This window comes from Phalacrocorax aristotelis, chromosome 18 (genome assembly GCF_949628215.1).
Source record: "Phalacrocorax aristotelis chromosome 18, bGulAri2.1, whole genome shotgun sequence".
Lineage (NCBI taxonomy): Eukaryota > Metazoa > Chordata > Aves > Suliformes > Phalacrocoracidae > Phalacrocorax > Phalacrocorax aristotelis.
In genome coordinates, this window is record NC_134293.1 from 4,787,193 (window position 1) to 4,807,180 (window position 19,988).

Sequence of the window (19,988 nt, forward strand, 5' to 3'; positions counted from 1 at the left end):
GCTCTGGGAAAGGTAAATACTCGTGTCTGATTTGTATGATGCGTACTGCTTTCCTCGGGCTGGCTGAGGCGTCAGGATGGGCTTTGCCCCGTGGGGTTACATCTCAGAAGGTTTATTTCAAACATCTGCCAAGACTCACCACAGGTAGGAACAAGAGCGGCGACAGGGGCCTGGCGAGAGGCAGTGCTTTGTGACGAGCCCGAGCAGCTCAGGTCAGGGGCACAGCTGAAACCACAAGGCACTTCGGCTCCGTCCTCCCGCATCAACAGCCACCAGACCTCGTTCGAGAGTTGCCGCATAAAACTTGCTCTTAAGGAGAAGCAGAGCTCCCTGAGGGGTGCTCAGGACAAGGGGTGACAGATTTCCACTCCTGGCAACAGAGACGTAATTCATTCTTTTTATTAAAAGAAATTGAGGTAAGTGAAATACTTCAGCACCAGCGAGAACCGTATGTAGCGAGGGCGGTTTCCCCGCCGCGCTGCGTAACTGACCCGCAGACCTGCGGCACCAGCGCCGCGGCCACAGCCGGGGCTGGGGGAGAAGGGCCGGGACGCTGCCGCGGTGCTGCCGCAGGCCCGGACCCCCACAGGCCTCACAGGGCTCCTGCCGCGCTTTGACTTCAGACCAGCTCCCATGTTACCTAATGACTGGGGGATTTTTTTGGAGCTACTTTACCCCCAAATTAAGTGAGGCCTGACCCAGTGCCTGTAACGCTGAAGCAGAGGCGTCTGCTCCTGCCCAGCACGCACGAGACACTGGCAGCGACAGCTCCCGCCCCAAGCAGAAGGAACTGCGCGCCGCGCACGGAGACAGTTCCCGTAACGCCTGCAGACATCCTGGGTAAGGGGCTGACTTGCGACGCCACCATGTAGGAAATCCTGGTGACAGCGGAGGAGCCGCCCAACGAGCCGCCCATGCCCTGATGCCCCCCGAGTGGTCCTGCCTGGCTGAGACATTCTCTGTCCTGCATGTCCTGCTGCAGCCCACAAAGGCATAAGTAAAAGTATCTTTGGGGGTTGTTCAGGGGGCTCTCGTAGAGAAAAAAAAAGTCTTTTAAATCAAATAAGGGTTCTTAACTATGAAGAAGCAGCTAGTCCTTTGGCTGACAGCTCCGCCACGGGCAGGGCTGTCCCACCGCTGCTCACCCCCCGGGGAGGACAGCCGTGACCCCCGGCGCTGCGCCTCGGTTTTACCGGAGCTCTGGCACCACACGCACAGAAGGGCTGCGTTGCAGTTCAGAAGGAAAGAGTACAGAGTGAGGCACTGGCATCATTAATTAATTCTCCCATAAAGACATCCTTCTGTTTCATGCTATACTAAAAGAGGAGTTGTAAAATCTGAAATACTTTTAAGACAATCATTGGTGTAAGCTCTCCAGTACTACTCAGACCACGTTCCACAGCAGTATCTACGTATTAGGGGTTGACCGTGCTTCCTCCAGAGTCCCAGCTTCTCTGTTCTTTTATTACAGTCAGGAGGCCCATGACAATAAGAAAAAGGTAGCAATAAGCCAGGGACCTGGGCTGGGGCCAGCCTGCCGTGATCCATGCTGCTGCCGCACCTCCGACCTGGGCAGCCTGGCTCGGTGCCGGCACTGCACTGATCTGCCACACATCCAATGGAGATGATTATTCCTGACCGGCTGCAAAGAGTGACCATTGGAATGGGTAAAAAATACAGCCGGTGCTAAGGAAAGAGATTACAAAAAATAACTTTCCTTATATTTCTGTCTTTCCATGTGAATAACGGCAGTCCTTTCCTCCAGCCGCACACCTGGGCCCGGCAAGCGCAGGCAGCTCTGCGCGAGCCAGCTCCAGGGCAGAGGTGGGCGATGGAGAAAAAAAACTAGCTCAGATGCGTTAGGCTGACATTGCCTTTCGCAGTTCTGAGCCCACTGGTGTATCTGACTCTGTCCTTTCTTCTCCCATACCCTGGCAGGTTGTATCTGCTTTGTGCTTCAGTTACCTACTCACGTGAAAGGGATTAGCACTTACATGAAGCGTACGCGACAGTGGGGCTGCCCCATGTCCGTTATCCCTCAAAATACGTAGGGAAGGAAGAGCAGAAATGGCTGTGCAGCTGCGTTTTGGTCTCCTCTTTTACTTCCTCCTAGAAAGGCCTTTCACGCAGGTTACTGACCTCTTTCTAAAGGAATTGGGCACAAAGGCAAAGCGAGCGGCGATTTAGCCTCCCAAATCCTGCGCCCATCACCTTCGCAGCCCTGGGAAGCCCAGGAGCCTTCCCCACAGCCTGCCCACGCGTGGGGACAGCGCTGGCCACACCAGCTTAAATGCTGTTTTTCCTCTACTGCTAAGTAACAAGACAGACATTTGAAATACAAATCACCACTGGCTGACAGAGACAAGAGGGCTGACTCGGTGGTGGGCTCCACTCACCCACAGGCCGTCAGGCAGGGGGATCTTGGGCTCCCAGCCGCTCCTGGGAGGCAGAGCCTGTCCTCGGCTGCAGCAACGCTCTCGCAGGGTGTGTCATTGGCACTTGTTGGCACAAAGCTGCCGCCACCAGGCGGGGTGTGGAACGAGAAGCAGCAGGGGCACAGGGGCATTAATTTAAACGAGCCCCTGCTTTGCTATGCCAAGACCTCACGGTACCGGAGCACCCTTCATTGCCTGGCTGTAGCGCTTTCCGGTGGCAGCCGAACAGCGAACTGATGCATTGGTCCAGTCACGCTTTGTTAAATAAATAAGGTACAGTTAGACAGCTGTAACTCAATTCCGCAGGCGCTTGTGTTCATACATTTTCCTCGTGTCTCTGGCCAAAGAACACACTTCCTCTGGTCAGTCTGATTTGAAAAAAATAAAAATGTCACTCTTCCAGCATTTCCCTGAGCCTCCCCGTCTCGGTACAGTGGTCACAGTCGAGCAGACAAAGAGCAATTCTGAGCTTTTTTTTTTTTCCCCTCCACTGTACCGGGTGTGGGGAGTGTGGGAAATCGATGCTCTTACGTTGAAGAAGGTGAGTCCATTGTGGAGAGGATCCGCACGATCTCGGCTCGCTGGGTGGGTGATATATGCTGGGTCATGTGCACTATCGAATCCATGGCAACCTCCGGATTGGCCTGGACCAGGCTGGAAAGAAGCGAGAGTTAAGCGACGGCAGGCCCGACGCTCGCACCGGAGCGCGTCCGACAGCTCCCCGTCAGGCCCGGGAGGGGAGGACTGAAATATGGGGTCTGTAAGAGAGACTGGATGAGGCAGCAGGCATTTGTGTGAACTGACTGCAAACAGCACAAGAGCTGTGCTCGCTTGGAGGCCCTTGTGCCACTCGATTTGCTGGTGGCAGACCGGCTCAGACAGGCACGGAGGCTGAAATCCTGAGAGGCCAGACCTTGTGGACCCAGGGCAGACATGGGGAGGCCAGGAGCTCCAGAGGGTGCCCTGATCCCACCAGCAGCACCTTCAGAGGCTGCCGGGAGCACCCACATCTCCCCTTCCAGACGACGCAGAGCCCCGTCTGCTGTAGCAGGGATCGAGAATCTGGTGGAAATGACGGGAGGGGACGCCCTACGGAGTCAGACATGGGACATGGAAACCAGAGGAGCTTCACTCTGCAGTTCTGCTGTTTCAGAGGCAAAACTGCTTTAAGAGATCTCCCAGTCTAAGACATAAGAATTATCAAAATGAGATCTGTTCAAGTCTAGCAAAGCGTTTGGCTCACAAGGCTTAACTGGCTCCGCCGGATGAATGTCTGTGCAAGTGTGCACAATAACTCTTACAAGCAGAAGACTAGATAATCTACAAATGTTTTAGTATTTGGGGGGTTTATTTGGTATAGTTCTAAAAAGTAGTCAAAGGGAACATTTTGTGACACTGAGTGCAGAAGAAACTAGGTAGCTTGCCTGGAAACTCTGGGGCTAGAAAAAATAAAGGGAAGGAAGCCGTAAGGATGTTCTGGCCGTGTGTGGTCAGCACACTGCTTTGATGGCAGTAGCCCAGCTCAGAGATGTGCCTTCTCTCCCTGCTTCATGCAGTATGCGGCCCTCTCAAATAACTTCCCATTAGCTGTCTCAAATGGAGAAAAGACACGTTAGCAGTGAAATTTCTGTGCCCTGGCTCTTCACGGCTCCTGTTTCAGTAAAGGGTGGGCATGGCCAGGGGGGTTTGGATACTGCTGGGTTAGATCTCCGCTCTGCTGGCTTGTGATTTTGCTCAAGGCACCTGCACGTACAGTAGCACTATGGTGTCTGCAGGAGAAACAGGGGACGTAGACTTTGTACACGTCCTCTGTTTCACTTTAGCTCCACATTTGCCCCTGTATTTGCATTTCCACATGCTCCTTACGTGTTTGCCACAAAAAAAGGCAAATACACGTGAAATTCGTGTGGAACCACTTTCCTCAGCTGGGGAAGCAGACCGAGCTTTTGAAAATCCCCGTCTGCAGGGGCAGAGCGTGCGCAGTTGGCTTACCTCCGTATCTGTTTGAGGATGTAGTCCCTCGAGATGTATTTGATGTTTTCATCCACAACTGAGCGAACGCCTTCTTCTTCCGTCAGCTGTTTTTCCAGCCACTCAACCAGGTCCTTATTACTGTCCCATAAGTACGCCTGCAAACAAACCACAAGTGTCACCCGGCGGGTCCCAGTGCTGTGCGCGCTCCTGCTCCCCACGTACCGCTCCTGAAATTTAACTCGCAATTATTGGCAGCCGTGGGTAAAACATTTGGCTGGCAGCCCTCTGTGGTTTTCCCGGTGTGCGTGGCTTTTATAAACACAGCTAACAATTAACAGAAGTCTAAAGACGATGTCTTTCTTTTGCATCTCCTTCCGTAAATGGGACTGAAGGGGAACCACGGAGGCAGCAGTGCTGCCAGTGGCTGCCGCCGAACCAGCTGCATCAGCCCCGGAAGCTGTTCCAGCCAAAATCCCAGTTTCCTTCCGTGATCAGATGCCCAACATCTGGTGAAACACGACTGACCCCGAGATGAGGGCAGGGGTGGTCAGAGATGCAGCTGATGTGGGGCTTCTCCCAGTGCTAAGCTGTCTTGGGACCCCCGCGTCCCCATCACCTAAAGACCGACCTGGTGTTAGTGTCCCCAACAATGACGGGATCCCTGATCCGGCCCAGAAACTGAACAGCCTCTTCAGGAGGCGTGCGCACTGCAGAGGAGGTCGGGGTGCCCACATCCCTGAAAAGCCTTAGCAACAAACCCCTTTTTTTCTTTTGCAAGATCATTTCACCTGATATTTGCTAGGTAGTTGACTACATAATAATTCAGGAGTGTGTTAGACGCCTAATAGCCTTCTCGCTCCTCTCTTCTCCTCTCATTTTCTTTACAAATCATTTAAGAATCGTTTTGTTAATGGTTTCCGGAAAAGCAAGTACCACCATTAGCACTCATTCATATTTATGTCATTTTATTTGGGTAATTAAACACAAAGCTCGTCATTTAAAGGTGCACTATCCTTCTCTGTTATCACTAACGAAGTCAAAGTCAGAATGACAATGAGCTCGGTGCAGTAACGCACCGTGGGGGCGAGCGGACACCCTCCCAGCGCGAGCGCAGACCCCAGCAGCCGCGGGCAGCAGAGCAACCACTGCTCCACCCCGGGACCTTAAACACCTTTGATCCTTGTGCTGCCTCTGTGGCCTGACTGGGAGCAGAGTGGTTTCAGGGGCTGGCCGGGGAGCGGGAGGCAGAAGCACCCGAAGGTGAAGCCTCGTGGCAGGAGGGGCAGTGTGTTTGCAAAGGCCCTGGAAGCCCCTGGAAGCCCCTGGAGCGGTAGCAGTGAAGCTCGCAGTTCTCCCCTGCCAGGACTCCCCTGCACGCAGTGGCTCCCTCCAGCTGGCCACGCCACCTGAGGCAGCGTCTCACCTCTCCTGCTCGCCCAACAGAGCGACGCCTGCGCCTCCACAGCCGCCAACCCGTTACAAGCCTTCGCAAAGCTGATTTTCCCCTGTCCTTGCCAATACCAGAGAGGAGCGCAAAGGCAGCTCTCGCACTGATGAGCCTCCTCACTGCTCACCCTTTATTCATATATTTAATTATCAGTTTCCAACGTCCAAGAAATCGTTTCCCTCTTCCCTGGGACTCTCACAAGCAGCGCCCCTTCCCCGTGTTGACGAAGGTGTTGCTACACCCATGGGCAAGAGCCGGCACTGCCGTGAGGAAGCCCAAAGTGCAGACCCTATTCCAGTCCCCAGCGTCGGTCCTGCCTGACAAACTTTAATATGAAACCAGCTTTTTTTTTTTTTCTTTAACGTGATGCATATGATTGTCTTAAATCAGTGATGTCATTTCAACAATCTCAAGATTTTGCTTATTTCATTGTTTTTTCTTCTTATTATTTTAAACTCGTTAGGTTTTGCTCCTCGCTTCTGCCCCTAGACATGACAGAAACGCTCCCTGCATACAAAGTAAGGCACTTAGGAAGATTTCAGGGAAGGGAAAAAAAAAAAAAACAACTAAGAAGCTGCCTTACGGTTGCAGACCTGCGTAAAGCTAGATTTACCCAAGAATCCCAAAGCTTTTAGTTTAGGAGAATATTTAATACTCTTATTAATCATTTTTAATCCGTTTGCTTTTAATTAAGAAACAGCATGATGCTTTCCTATCAACATATGCCAGGGAGCAGATTAATTGTGGCTTAAGATAACTCTCCTTGATTGGTGTAATGTATTAGCTAACGAGATGCCCGCTTTTAAAGACGCTCAGACACTACCTTGGAAAGCCTGCTGCCCTCCAGAGAGCACTTCCCCCCCTTTTCTGGAACCCCTGAGTGTTTGTGACTTTAAAAATAGAATAAAATAAAATAAAATAAAATACTTAGACTGGAGGACTGTGACAAAAACAACCTTAGAGCAGCTCCAGAGATTGCTCTTCAGAGATTGCCAGCTTCAGAGTTTGAGCACAATTAAAAAAGAAATCCTCACCACAGCTATCAGATGAGGAGTGCGGACGGCGCCAAGGCAGCCCCCCAGCCCAAGCCCTGGCAGTTCGATCTTACAGCTGATCCGTGTCCCTGCCTTTGACGGCACGCCGCTCCGTGTGGCGTTAAAAGCTCTGCGAGACCCAGGGATGGAGGACACTTGGCAGAAGAATGGCAGGGGCTCTCCCGGGCTGAGACGTGGCAACGGTGACTGCCAGGCACGTGTGATCTGTCCCCACCATCCCTAAGTTCATGGCCTGGGAAAGGGAAGGAAGGCAAGAGCAGCCCGGGGGGAGGAGGGACAGTATGGCCATGGCCTGCTCTGCAGGCAGCAGGACAGGCGGGTAAGATAGGCTGGCTCTACATCTGCCAGATGAAACATCTGGATACAAGCAGTGAATCCCCACTCCCTCCTCAGTGTCAGTGGTATAGAGCAGGACTGAGGATATTATTCAGTAAGAAATAATAATTAAAAAGAAAATAAAAATCCTGCTTTCACATCACAGAGGATCCCAAGGGTATGCAGGGACCCGTCTGCACAGTTATGACAACCCCTCCGTAACAGCCTCTGTAACCACGAGCAGCTCCGCAGTGCTATTTTAGGCACACTGTGCACAGAAACAGGGAGACGGAGATATTCAGGGCTGGTGTATACAGCATGTGTTGTGACTTCTGGGATTTCTGCTGCCAGTTCTGCCAGACAGCAGCACCTCTGCACAGCCTTCTTCCCACACACTGCCCTGCCTCGCTCTGCTGAGTGAGCTGTTCGTCTTTGTAAGATGCTCAGATTTTCGTACCTACAGTGCTACGTGCTTGGGAAAAAAAACTATTTTGTTTTTCTGGCCTGCTATAAAAAGTGTCCCCATAAAGCAATTCATGACCTGGAACATTACCCAGAAGTTCTCTTTCATCGCCTAAAATGTTTGTGGACATTACAATTAAAAACCAGAGATCAAACTCCACCTGGGAGAACTTCACTGAACTCAAGCCCAGAAAAGGCTAATGCCTTGGTGAAACTGCTTCTTCATTTACCTTCACTGTCCCTTCAACTTCCACAAACCAGCGTCTCAGCATAGCCTGGATCTGCCCATCAGTCAGCTCAGGATTGGCATCATGGATCTTCTTCTTCACCACATTTTCTAGAAGAAGACGTCTTAATCTCCAGTAGAAGAAGGTACGGGAAGTCTTCCAGTCTAGAATGTCCTGCCCAAGACATAAGTGGAGAAGGAGAAATGAGTGAGGGACAACGTTTATGTGGAGAAATACAAACGTCTTATTCCCAGTGGCAAAAAAAGGCTTGCACTCATTATATACTTGGTTATACCACTTGCACAACAGAAATACAAAGCCTCCCACATCTGAGCTTTGAAGACCTCCATCCTGTCATACCACTCAGTCACCAGAAGCTACATCCAGCCTCCTTTGTCTCCCAGAAGTCTGCTCCCTTCTGCAAAAAGAGACACAGCTCCCCAGATGAGCAGCACAGCCCAAGACACACCCAAGGGCAGAGGGAATGAAGAAAACCTAGTTGGCGAGGGTTCAAACCCTGGCATGACAGCTGGCCTTCAACCAGCCCCTTCAGCCCTTCTCATCACTGAGGGTCCCCACAGGTACAGGCTCACCACCTTCACCACCTTCCCCTTCTGCCAGGGCAGACTGCAATGTGCTCCGTGGGGCTTTTGATGCGGTTGCTGATGAGCAGCTGGCAAAGCCCAGAAAATGAAGGGTCTCAAATGGACACGGATCACGTAAATCAGTTGCTAGAATCAGGTAAAAGTGCTAGAAAACACGATGTGCTTGTGTTCTGGGGCCAGGAGCCAGCGGTTGAGTGGAGAGGGTCTGTTCCTGTGGCGAGAGCCTTTGGGGCAGAGGTTTATTGGCAGCCCCGCAGAATGACAAGTTCCTCTGATCCTACTGGCTCCAGCAGCAGCTTGCCCCACTGAGGGTTACCATTTCCCCACGTGTGTCAAACCCTCCAGTGATGTCCCCAGAGAAAGCTCCGTGATACTCACAGTTATGGCACCCTTCTCCTGCATCCGGCCGGGTGTGTCGTGCAAGTCAGCAAACTGCATGGCTACCTGGTGGTAAATGGGAATCAGGAATTCCTCCCGCTCCTTTAGCTTCGTCTCCAGCTCTTTTCGGTCAGCAGCGCTCAGCTCGGGGGTACCTGCGAGCAGGCACAGCCACGCATCAGAGACTTTTGACAAGGTAAAGCAGGGGGCCCTACAAAGGACTGCTGCACGGAGGAAAGGCAAGCAGCTCTAGACAGTCCAGAGGGAGAACAGAGTTTCCTTCTGTTCCTGTGTACTTGCTGAACCCAGACTGCATTTGGCCAGGACAAACACCAGACCATCAGCTCCCAGCAATGCCAAGCAGAGTCTTCCGTCAAATATAAGTGTTCCAGCCCAGATTTCCTGCCACCGATATTTCGGCCAGAGCTTCGAAGGAGTTTTCACCATGGAAACTCTGTTCCATTTAAATGCCAATGAGCTCAGCCATCAATTAAGTGACATTTACTGGACTTACTCCTAAAAAAAGAATAATGTCCCAACATGCAGTTCATTTAGCAAGAAACATGGACAGTGTAAAACCACCTACACAATTTCAAGTTCTCCTGCAGGCTGGTTCCTGCCAGTAGCTGTTAGAGCCACTGTCTCATTAAGGAAAACACACAAGTTGGGCTAGAGACGCCCAAGCTGCTCACGTTCAGTTTACCAGTGATGGGCACATGCTAGTCTCAACCACAGACTACCATGATGGACAAGTATAAAACTGTGTCAAGAAGATAATGTCCTATGGAGATGATAATTTTTAATTTGTTTTATAACATTCAGCTCAGAAAAAATTAACTTTGATTAAAACAAAAACACACATTAAAGAGTTTCTGATTAATTTTGGAATTTCCTGACCCAGACTAAGCAAGGGGAAACACTTTGTGCTGCGGAGGCACGTCGCAGGTGCTGCCCCTTCCCACAGCAGAAGAGGGTGCTCCTTCCCACAGCTGCCCCTTTATCAAACCAAGAATGTAAATCCCCTCTTCTCCCTGTAACAGCCCACAGGAAGCGTAACCGTAAGCGCAACTCTCTGCTGAACCGACAGTAATTTACCCCGCGCCAAAGCTGGCCCAGAAGCAGGTTGACGCTTCTCCTACACTGCCTCACTAACATGTGCAAGAGGTCCTTGTGCAGAGGCAGATTATTTAGAGCCAATCTTAGTTCAATTTAAGCAAAGATTGCAATCTGAGCCAAATTATACGGTACTCGATACTCTGCTGAATTTTTTAACCTCCCACCCACACCAGAAGCTCTGGTTGCAAGTTCATGGCCTCACAGACAGCTGCCTCCCATCCCGCCTCCCCTTTTAAAGCCGAGGTCGCCGGCAATCTGAAGCCGGGTCATGGACAAGTCTTGCTCCAAGCACGGGTGGATTGTAACATTCAACTATCCTCCAGCACCTTCCATTCAAATGTTAATATAACCACCCGAGCGCCAGGGAGACATGCAAGCATGATTGCGTCTTCAGCGTACAGAGGGGAGCTGAGATATAAAACAAAGAGATGTCCTACCCAGTAGCACAAGGAGTCAACGGGAGAACCTGGAACAAAAGCTGGTGCCGTGATTCAGCTGGAGAACAATGGTTCTTTCCTTGTTATCTTGTAGCCTGAGTATCATGACTGCATTTTGTGGTGTGTGAACACCACCAAGCTTTTTTTTTGTTTTAATCTTTATTGTTTGCATAGGAATGTCAATGGGATTAAATGCGACATCTACCATTACATCATCACCTATTGTTAAACTGCCATGCTTCAGGCTGGGTGACACGGAAGGCAATGGCTGGGGAGAAGCAGGAGGGCAGCTGAGCGATGGTGGTCCTCAGCAGCTCCACAGCCAGTCTGACAACAGCAGGTTCTGGAATCGCAGCAGGAAGCCAGAGCAATTGCAAAACCAGATGAAATTAGCGGGCAGAAGCTTTATGAAAACCCCAACAACAGGGAACACTTTCACACAGTGCAAAATCAGATGGTAGGACTTGTTGCCACAGGAGGTCCTGAGTACCAAAAGAACAAATGGGCCCACAGAAAGCGATCAGGTAAATTCACGCATGGGAAGTCCATCATGGGCTTCTAAGCGCAAAGATGCAGATGTAAATCTGTTCTCAGGAAGCCTCTAAACTACAGGACTTCTGGAAGCTGAGCGGGCATCCTGGGGAAAGCATCACGCCGCATTGGCGTGACGCTTCTCTTTCCCTGAGCACCCATGGCTGACCTCCCCCAGACAGGGTGATCCAGGGCTGGCGGACCAAAGGGCCAAGTACCCCAGGGGTTCTCACCGGCGGGTGCAGCACCGCAGCAGCTCACGCACAGCACCGTGACACCATGGCTTTGGCTCAGACCCACCTTCAGGGGCCCACAGCATGTAGGCCCTGTTCTTTTCTACTTTGCGCTACCTATGTTTCAATTTCCTTCCAGAGCTTCTCTTCCAAGTCAGAACAGGTTTGAACATACGCACACACTTGCAAGGCACAGGCCAGCCATAAAATGATTTTTTCAAGGGAGGGAATGTTTTTATGTGCCTACCAATATAAATGTTACCTAACCTTTCAAATGCTAGTAAGAAGGTTTTAATTAAGAGAAGCTACTCTTATAACCTTCAGAATAAAAAATTATATATATTTATCCATGTTAAATTCACAGGCTTCTACACCTCCCTGTTTTAAATGGTGATGCATGCACTTAAGCCAGTAACGCTCATGTATTCTGGCCTATCTGCCACACTCATGGTGTACAGTCAAACCAGCCAGGCCCAGTAATGATTTAGGTGAGATTAACAAATATGTCAATGTCTATTTTCTGCTTAATTTAAAAGCAGCGTCTATAAAGATTTTTGACTTCTGAACCCTGTTCTCCTGGAAGAAAGAAGGTAACAATGAGGAGGGGGGATAAAGAGTGATTATCCCATCATCGATCGTTTGTCAGGAGCATTTCTTATTCACTGGACTATTGTAAAAAGCTAAGCTCTCGATCAATCCTGTAAGCCCCCTGTACAATTAAATATCTTGGAATGGTTTTCTTTCTTTCCTAGTCAGATCTTGAGGCCTCAGGGTTTTTCAGAAAGCTGGGGCTTTATTTATTTATTTCTCGGAAAAAGAAGTCTCCTTCCACAAATCTTATACTGGCAGGGAGAGGGGAGTTAAAATATGGGATTCCTTTGCTCTAAAGGTACTTGACAGTTAATGAAACTGTTAAAGTTTAAATCATAGGAACATTATAGACCTCTAGGTATGGATCGGCTACTAATCAATAGAGAAACAAAAGAAGCAGTTCTCTGAAACGGCCACATTACAATGCAAACACAAAGTATAGCGGGTTTTGGCATGCAGGTGGGGCACGCAGGTAAGATAAGATGACAATTTAAAGGAAGAAAGAACATGTGTGACCTTCCTAACTTGGCAGGCAGCACAGGACACTTTCTAAGGCAGTGCTCTAAGTGCCATAAAACGTCACATTTATCTTGGATTGCAGGTTGCTCTGCAGTCTCCAAGTACGCTTGTACCTATATATAGCGCTGGTATGATCACAGCCATTGGCATGATCGGAAGAGGCCAGGTAAATGTCTCAATCCAGCTCTCAACACCTTGAAAGCCTACCCACAGTGGTAAATGCACCAAGACCTCTTCATTCTATAGTGTCTTTTCTTCTTAATTAAAAAAAAATAAAATCAGTAGCAAAATTGCCTTAAACAAGTTGAAAAAAATGCCCTGGGGAAGCAATAGCATTGGGCTACCAAAAAGATCAGAGACTCTTCTGAGGTCAAAAGAGCAACGTCCAGGGTCTTGCCAAAACGTCCTTTGCCGTACAAAAATTCCTCTTGACCAACAGGCAAGGGATTTGTCCTTGCTAAAACCCTCTGCTCAAATGTATGTGAGTTAAACCAACAAAAACTAGTTTAAAACCACACATAAGAAGGATTCAACCTAAAGCATTCCCAAATACTTCCTGGAAGAACCTGGCAGCACATGCCCGCCTCTCTCCCGCCACCGTCCTGCCCTGGCCCGTGCCCAGCTCTGCCGTCTCTCCACAGGGTGACACCACCCTCGCCATCCAGCTGCTACGGCCTGGCTTTCGGGGTTGCAAACTCTTTCTTCCATGTCCTGCAGCCCGTAACAGGCCCTCAAACCTCAGGTACGGGCTCTCAGTACCCCGGTGGCACAGAACAATGAATGCCAGATGCTACAGTTGCCAAAACAAGCCCTTTAACCACCCTGCAGAGAAGCGCTTCCCGGCCGCTGCGGCAGAGACATGCAGGCATGCTTTACAGCCTGCGATCATGGAGGAAGGCTTCAGAGGAGTTGCCCTCCCTGCGCAGACAAATGGAAAAGCTGCCGCAATAAATCCACGGAGAGACCTCTCCTGTAAAGCGCTCTGATACTGAATATCATTTATACTCCTCTCCAAAAGTTAAGGGAAAGCATCATGGCAGGGAAAGCAACATCTAAACTATTTTGATTTGTGCCCCATTAAACAAAAAATCTCCTCTGAAATAAGCGGCGTCTCCGAGCATCCCTCCGATGTGTGTGCCTGGCGGAGGGAGCCTCGACAGCACAGCGTCCTGCAGTAACCGCAGCCTGCTGCGGTGGCAGGGCGCGGGCTGCCTTTAATAAAGTTCCTGCCAGACGGAAATGGCTCAGCAGGACCATGAATCATGGCTTCCCATAACGTTTAGTAGCAAAGTGCTTTTTTTAAATATGACCAGTTTAACAGGTTAGACAAAATGACTTCAAGAAATGTTACTGTAGGTTCCCTCTGATTGCAGAAAGCCAGGCAGCTTCTGAATCAATTTGATGGTTTATGGTTTCTAAGCTGTTAAAATGCGGGATTTTCTCCCTCACCCTCGGCGCACAGCCTCAGCATGGCCAAGCATTTACTTGTCCGTTTTCTTGCCTCTTCCTCAAACATGCACTCAAAGACCTGGGCAAAGCCCGGGATCAAGGCCTCTGACCCAACCGCCTTGCAGGGATGGCCTCACGCTTACCCTTATGCTCTGCAGGCTGAGAGTTGGGCAAAGGAGACTGCTTCGACCCAGGCTCCAGCCCATCACACCCAGCCAGGGACACAGCAGAGGCAGGAGAGGCCGGCCCAAGACGCGGAGTGCCCCTCAGCCGCAAGCCTCCTCCTCTGAACGACGAGCCAAGGATGTGCCCACGACCCACCGCTGCAGGGACCAGACGTGGCCCTTCCTTTGGAGCCTCCATCCAGACCTCAGTTGCTCATGAATGCGTTTGACTCTGGCAAATTACCCCACGAATATGATTTTCAAAGATGATTTTTACAATGTAAATAGGAGCTACCTTTCCAGGCTACAAAGGAGCATTAACAATTGCTATCTCAACGTTACAACTATTACAGGCAAATTCAAGGATTTTTTTTTTTTCCCCCATCCAGGTAACACCAAAAAAACCCACATTAAGTTCAATTTATCTTGGCATCTGCTTGTGGCCATTCTTTTCAGCAGAACAGTTAAGTCCCACTGCAGCACGTGCTGGAAGGGTCCTTAAGAAATGAACTCTGGAGAAGTAAAGCAGTTACTCTGCATCCAGTGACATAATTAAATGTTGACTTTAACACTGGTTATGACTGTCCCATCTAATTTCCACACATGCAACAATAATCCTCCTACCCGAATCTCACCTTCTCTTCCTCTGCCTTTAACAAAGCTCTTGCCAGACGAAAATTCAGCAAAGGCAGCAAGAATGCCAGCCGTGTCCAGGCTGCCCGTGTCCCACATCTCCCACCCCAGCTGGAGGGTGCTGCTCCAGAGGGGAGAAGAAGGTCACTCAGAGCCACTCACCTCCCTGGAGAGACAGGCATTTTTGGATTGTGGCTTGTTTCTTTAAATGAGATTGCTTGTAATTGCTTCACTAAATATTCAGTAGGATTTATGTTATAAAGGTGCAATATGAAATAGCAGTGAAGGTCACACATGCTTGTGACACAGGCTTGAAATATCCTTGTATATCCTAGTCCTTTCCAACTCTCTGCTCCTCAGGCCTCATATTGGCATCAGAGCAAAGTGTGGCAGGTACCTAATACCAAAAAATTCCTATTTTGGGGAAACATCTACAGCCCTCCTGGGAGGATATTCAAGATGCCAATTGTCACGAAGGAGCTTATAGAAATCAGTACTTGCTCTTCTAGACTCATGATTGTGAATTAACAACAATTTAAATGCAGCTGCACTTGCACATAGAAGCAGTTACTGGAAATCAGCATTGCCTAAAAAGACTAAGTTACAACTGCGCTGACTGCATTTGTCCAAGGCTTCACGAGAGATGGAATCACAACAGCAGCATTTTTCTTAGTTGTTGCTCAAGAAAACAGCCGGCATTTTGATTAATTACAACACTGAACAAACAAACCCCCCCCCCCCCAAAAAAAAAAAAAAAAAGAATTACTAGGCTTTAGAGCTGCAATCTAACTTTCAAAGCTAAAGCTTGGAATGAGACAGGTCACAGGGTGGACGTTTTCAGCCACTCAAGAAACAAGGCTGTGTCAGGGCTGTCACCAGGTCACCAGCAGTGAAGTCCTCACCAGCTGGTACAGTCGGGGCCAAGAGGGACCTGCGAGTTCACTCCTGGTACTGCACCCCGGCGTGTTTATCTGCAGAGAGGAACAGCTATGCTAAAGTGGAGTTACGAGTTCAATGCTTGAGTGTCCACTCATTATTTGGGAATTCAAGAAAAGTTTTGCACCCTCTTTAGCCAAGTAAAGTGCGAAGCAAGTCAGAAGCCTGTGGAAAGTTAAAGCTTGTCTACAGCACCAGTGTTTGTGCAGAAAACAACCACTGCCTCCCACTGCCCAAAGTGCTGCTGTACTACACGTGGAGCTGTATGCTCCCCCCTCCTGCACCCTGTACAATGTATGCAGACAAATGCAAAATGGGCATAAAATTTCAAAAATTAAAGGTGCATGCCAGCACACAGCCAACTATTTCATAGGATCAGCTGAAGAGGGTATTCACACTATTACAGCATGTATCAGGTGACAAACAGATGCTTCCCTTTCACTATGAGGTAAATAGCTGATAAGAAAAATGTTAAAATGTAATATCCAATCTCGCTCTAACTGGAGCCATTTTGCCATTCCTTTCATTCATATTCCACCAAATTTTTGCGTACATTACACCGCGCAACTGACACATCACGGGCCCAGATCTGCATGACAAAGCTAATTTTTATTCTACTCCTAAATGTTTTTCTCTAATTGTAATAAATAAATAAAATAAAATTGAATCTCCAGATTTTTAACTATGGCCTGAGGCTTGCAATCTGAATCGTTCCCACATTTCTAGGCAATCACCGTTCTCCCTGCACACCTACTCAGTGTGGAAACGTGCTCTTGGGCAGGATAAGGGCTACCCTTTCTTTCCTTGCCCTTTGCTCCGCACTGTTTGCTGGTTTGTAATAGCGCAACTCTGAGTGACATTTTAATAAAACATGGAGCTAACAAACATTTCAGCAATAGTGCTGGAGAATTGATAATGAACAGATTTATGTCAAATTATTCAATATCTGCCAGCCTTCTCTGCTCTCACGCTCCCCAATTGCAAGTCCAACCCCAGTGTCTCAAGACGCCTGGAATGAGACCACAGTCGCCCTGTTTCCCCACCCCTCTGCAACAGGCACATGTCTGAGAGCATCTCCCTTTTCCCTGCTATTCAGCAGCTCCAGGGAGGGATGACAGCCATTCAGGGGTTAAAGAGAGGCAGTGAACCCCCAGCTAATGAGTAAGAATTCAGCAGGCAGTGTAAGATAAATGGAGCTTTCTCTGCTTCTGCTGGAGTCAGCATGAACTGCGGCCCTGCGGCTTGTTTGTGGCAAATGGAGTGCGCGAAATATCAAAGGGCAGTGATCCAGAAGAAGACCAACTTTGACAAATTTTAAATTGGCCAGAAAGAAAACCAGCAAAAAAAAAATTATGCAATTCACTGTGTCCTGCAATCTTGGCTTTCCTGCTATGGTGCGGAATTAGCGGCAAAACAACAGCAATGATCGCCCGATGTTGGGAGCAATTACGAGCCATCTAAGTGAGATGCTTATCAGTGACTGAAGCTTTTAGAGCTCTCTGTATGTACAGTCGTAAGTGACTTGCTCTTGTGTTGCAGTCATTTTAATTAAAGTGTACGGAGTTTGCTGGGAGTAATTACCCTGTAGAGGAAGAGGGGGGGAAAAAAGCCCTAAACAGGCTCCTGCCTTCTCATATAGAGTGGGGTTGGATTTTTGAGACTGTTGGTACAAAACTGTATCCCCTCTTTCTCCCTGCATTTTTTTTCCCGGGGATGCTGGCGCAGGTCCCACCAGTGTGATCCAAGGGTGCTCTGCAGGCGTCCCGCTCCCAGTCTGGGTGACAGACCCTCTGGAGGGGCCACCTGACGGTGACTATGCTCACTTGCTCTGCTCCCCCCCTTCCTCCACCGCTTCAGAATTTGAACAGTCAGGCAGCCCTCCTTATCCACAGCCAGTGACTCTGCTCCTGGGAAAGGATTCATCCTGGCAGCCGCCACACAGAAGACACCATCTCTTTGCAGAGGCAGTAGGTTGGTTTGTTCGTCGGCAGAGCCAGCGTGTGTTATGGTGGGGCGAAGGTAAATATTCTCAGAAACAGTGCTCCTGCCGTAGCGTCATTTATCTGCGTGGACCTGAGCTGTCTGCTCAGCATATTGCCTTCTCTAACCACACATCTGATTTCTTCTTCCCCTGGAGACTTGCGCACCGGAGAGGCAGCCCTCCTGCCTCGGACGCGGAGGTGTGAACACCCGCAGGAGGTGCAGCTGTGAGCCCTGACTGCGTAAGGTACTCGACTGCAGCCTTTAAACTGTGAAGTGTGGAACACCTTAGGAGAGCATTTGCTGGGACCCTGTGCTGGGTGTCCACGCCTTGGTGCGGTCTCACTATCCATTTGCTCCTAAAGGGACCCTGTCAAGCCTAACATAGGTCAAAGGTGAGGTTTTGTGAAAAGAATCTCCTTGATGCAACTACAAACATTAAAACTGGTTTTTAATTCCAACGGACACAGGCAGACAGAACAACACATCCATCCATCTGCGTATCTGTGCCCGCTCTCTCACACGGTAATGTACATGAGCAAAATCTGAACTCAGATAAAACTGCTGCCTTGTGCTGGTCTGCAAGACTCAAACACCTGCTAACCTGCTTCTTGCCCAGAAAGCAATCGGCACAGTAAGAGGAAACAAAGAGAGTGTCAAAATACTATCATTAAAAAAAAGAGAGAAAATGTCTTTGATGCTATCAAAGACATCGGTAAGAACCTGGTTTTCAGCAAGCAGTCTGATTCTTAACACTCCCTGCACCCTTTACAATTATTATTCTCTTCCCAAGGCATATCAGAACGGTTGTTTTGTATATAAATTGTTGCACTGCCATAAATTAAAAAAGGCCAAATAATAAAATGTAACTGCAGCAATAGCCACGATTTATCAGTCATTTGCAGAACACTTTTCCTCCTGAAGGATCCCAAAAGGCTTTATAAATTCAAACCATACCCACGTAGCACGCTTCTTCCACTACTGAAATGTAGTCAATTTTGGAGGTAAAAAGAGGCTCTGTAAGATTATACTCTTATAGTAAGAGCTGGTAAAGAACTATTTAAAGAGTCTATTCCCCTGAGAGAGCACATATCTGATATTAAGTGCATTTTGCTGAACACTCTGTATTTTGGGTTGTTGGGTGTACACCAGGTGCTGGGATCATTTGGAGTGAAAGGCACAGTAATAATACAACACACGCACCGATGTGCCAGCCACCGAGCACTGCAGATCACCCTGTATTTTACTGAGGAGGTGAAGAATATTTTTTATTTTCCTGAATCCAAAGCGCAGACAGATATCATTACTCAAAACTACCTCAGACACGCAGTGATAGTCCAGCAGCCCAAACGTCTTTGACTAAACTCTTAGTTATGCCAAATGACATCAGGTGAAGGTTTGGCCCACAAGTTTTTAGTGAGCTGAGCAACTGCTGAGGTGGAAACTACACTCAAGCATCTGTAGTATGTCTCTGTTGTAAGACCCATTCAATTAAAAATAAAATAAAAAAAAGAAGTAAGTTCAAAAAGACACTATATTACACCCCCCCTTGGTATGCTAGACGCACGTGAATAGCATCTCTCTCACATGTACATACATGCAGCTTGTCTCATCTGGTTTTCTTCCCAAGTTAGATGACAGTAAATAAAAATTATCATGAATTTGATAAAATGCCTCAGTGCCCCTTTTTAAGGTCTATAAACACATTCATTAGCCACCAGCTGAACGGATCACTGCTCCGCCAGCCCCCGCGCAGACGTACCTAGCTGCTCTGCCAGGTGGATGTAGACGGGGTCCACTCGCCTCATCGTCTTCACCAGATCCTTCCTGCGGAATTTGATTTCTACCGTTCCCTCTGGTTCCAGGATTCCTCCTCTGATCAGTGACAGGAAAAAGAGAAAAGAAAGGCACTTTCAGGGCATCAGACAAAGGGAAACACAAAATGGAATGGTTTGTCGTTATCTAGAAGGCATGTAAAAAAAGAAGAGAAGGGGGGAGGGAGACAAAGAGAAAGAACAAGGAAGAAAGACTCTTAGCTATTATTTATCCAACGCCACAAATGCACGCCAGGCTTCACAGAAACACAGCTATCCAACAGCGTATTGTGCAGCCTGGTACAACCAATGCTCCTTGGCATTAGGCAGTCTCTTTTAAGCTGTGACCTGAAAGCTCTTTCAAAAGGTAGCTAAGCTTTATGAAACAAACCAATTAACCAGCCATTTCCATTAGAGATCCTGCCCACTTCCCAGGTCAAAGACAGCAAAGCATGTGATTTGAAACTTGGGTTTGGTTAATAAAATAGCTTCAGTCTTTAACTGTGAGGGCAGGAGTAATGACGAGAAGGAAGGTCAGCGCTGAGGGTTATGGAACAGCAACAGCGATGAGAATTATTACAAATGTGCAATGGCATTTAGGGACAGCACAATGTATTTTGCAAAATAATATCTTGGCTACTGGAGCTCAAGACCTCTAGAGTCCAACTACAGCTCTGCAAACCACAC

The 19,988-nt window shown here is 48.7% G+C and overlaps 1 protein-coding gene across 2 annotated transcripts in view; it reads right to left on the reverse strand.

Moving 5' to 3' along the window:
* Positions 1-383: 383 nt before the first annotated feature.
* Positions 384-19,988, reverse strand: part of ACACA (acetyl-CoA carboxylase alpha) — a 138,278-nt gene continuing 118,673 nt past the window's right edge. For both annotated transcript variants that reach the window (XM_075113150.1, XM_075113149.1), the window contains 5 exons: positions 19,250-19,362; positions 8,899-9,053; positions 7,919-8,089; positions 4,428-4,564; positions 384-3,089 (listed from right to left, as the gene is read on the reverse strand). In XM_075113150.1, the coding sequence (XP_074969251.1) occupies positions 2,963-3,089; positions 4,428-4,564; positions 7,919-8,089; positions 8,899-9,053; positions 19,250-19,362 (703 nt within the window). In that variant the 3' untranslated portion in view covers positions 384-2,962. The remainder of the gene's footprint in view (positions 3,090-4,427; positions 4,565-7,918; positions 8,090-8,898; positions 9,054-19,249; positions 19,363-19,988) is intronic.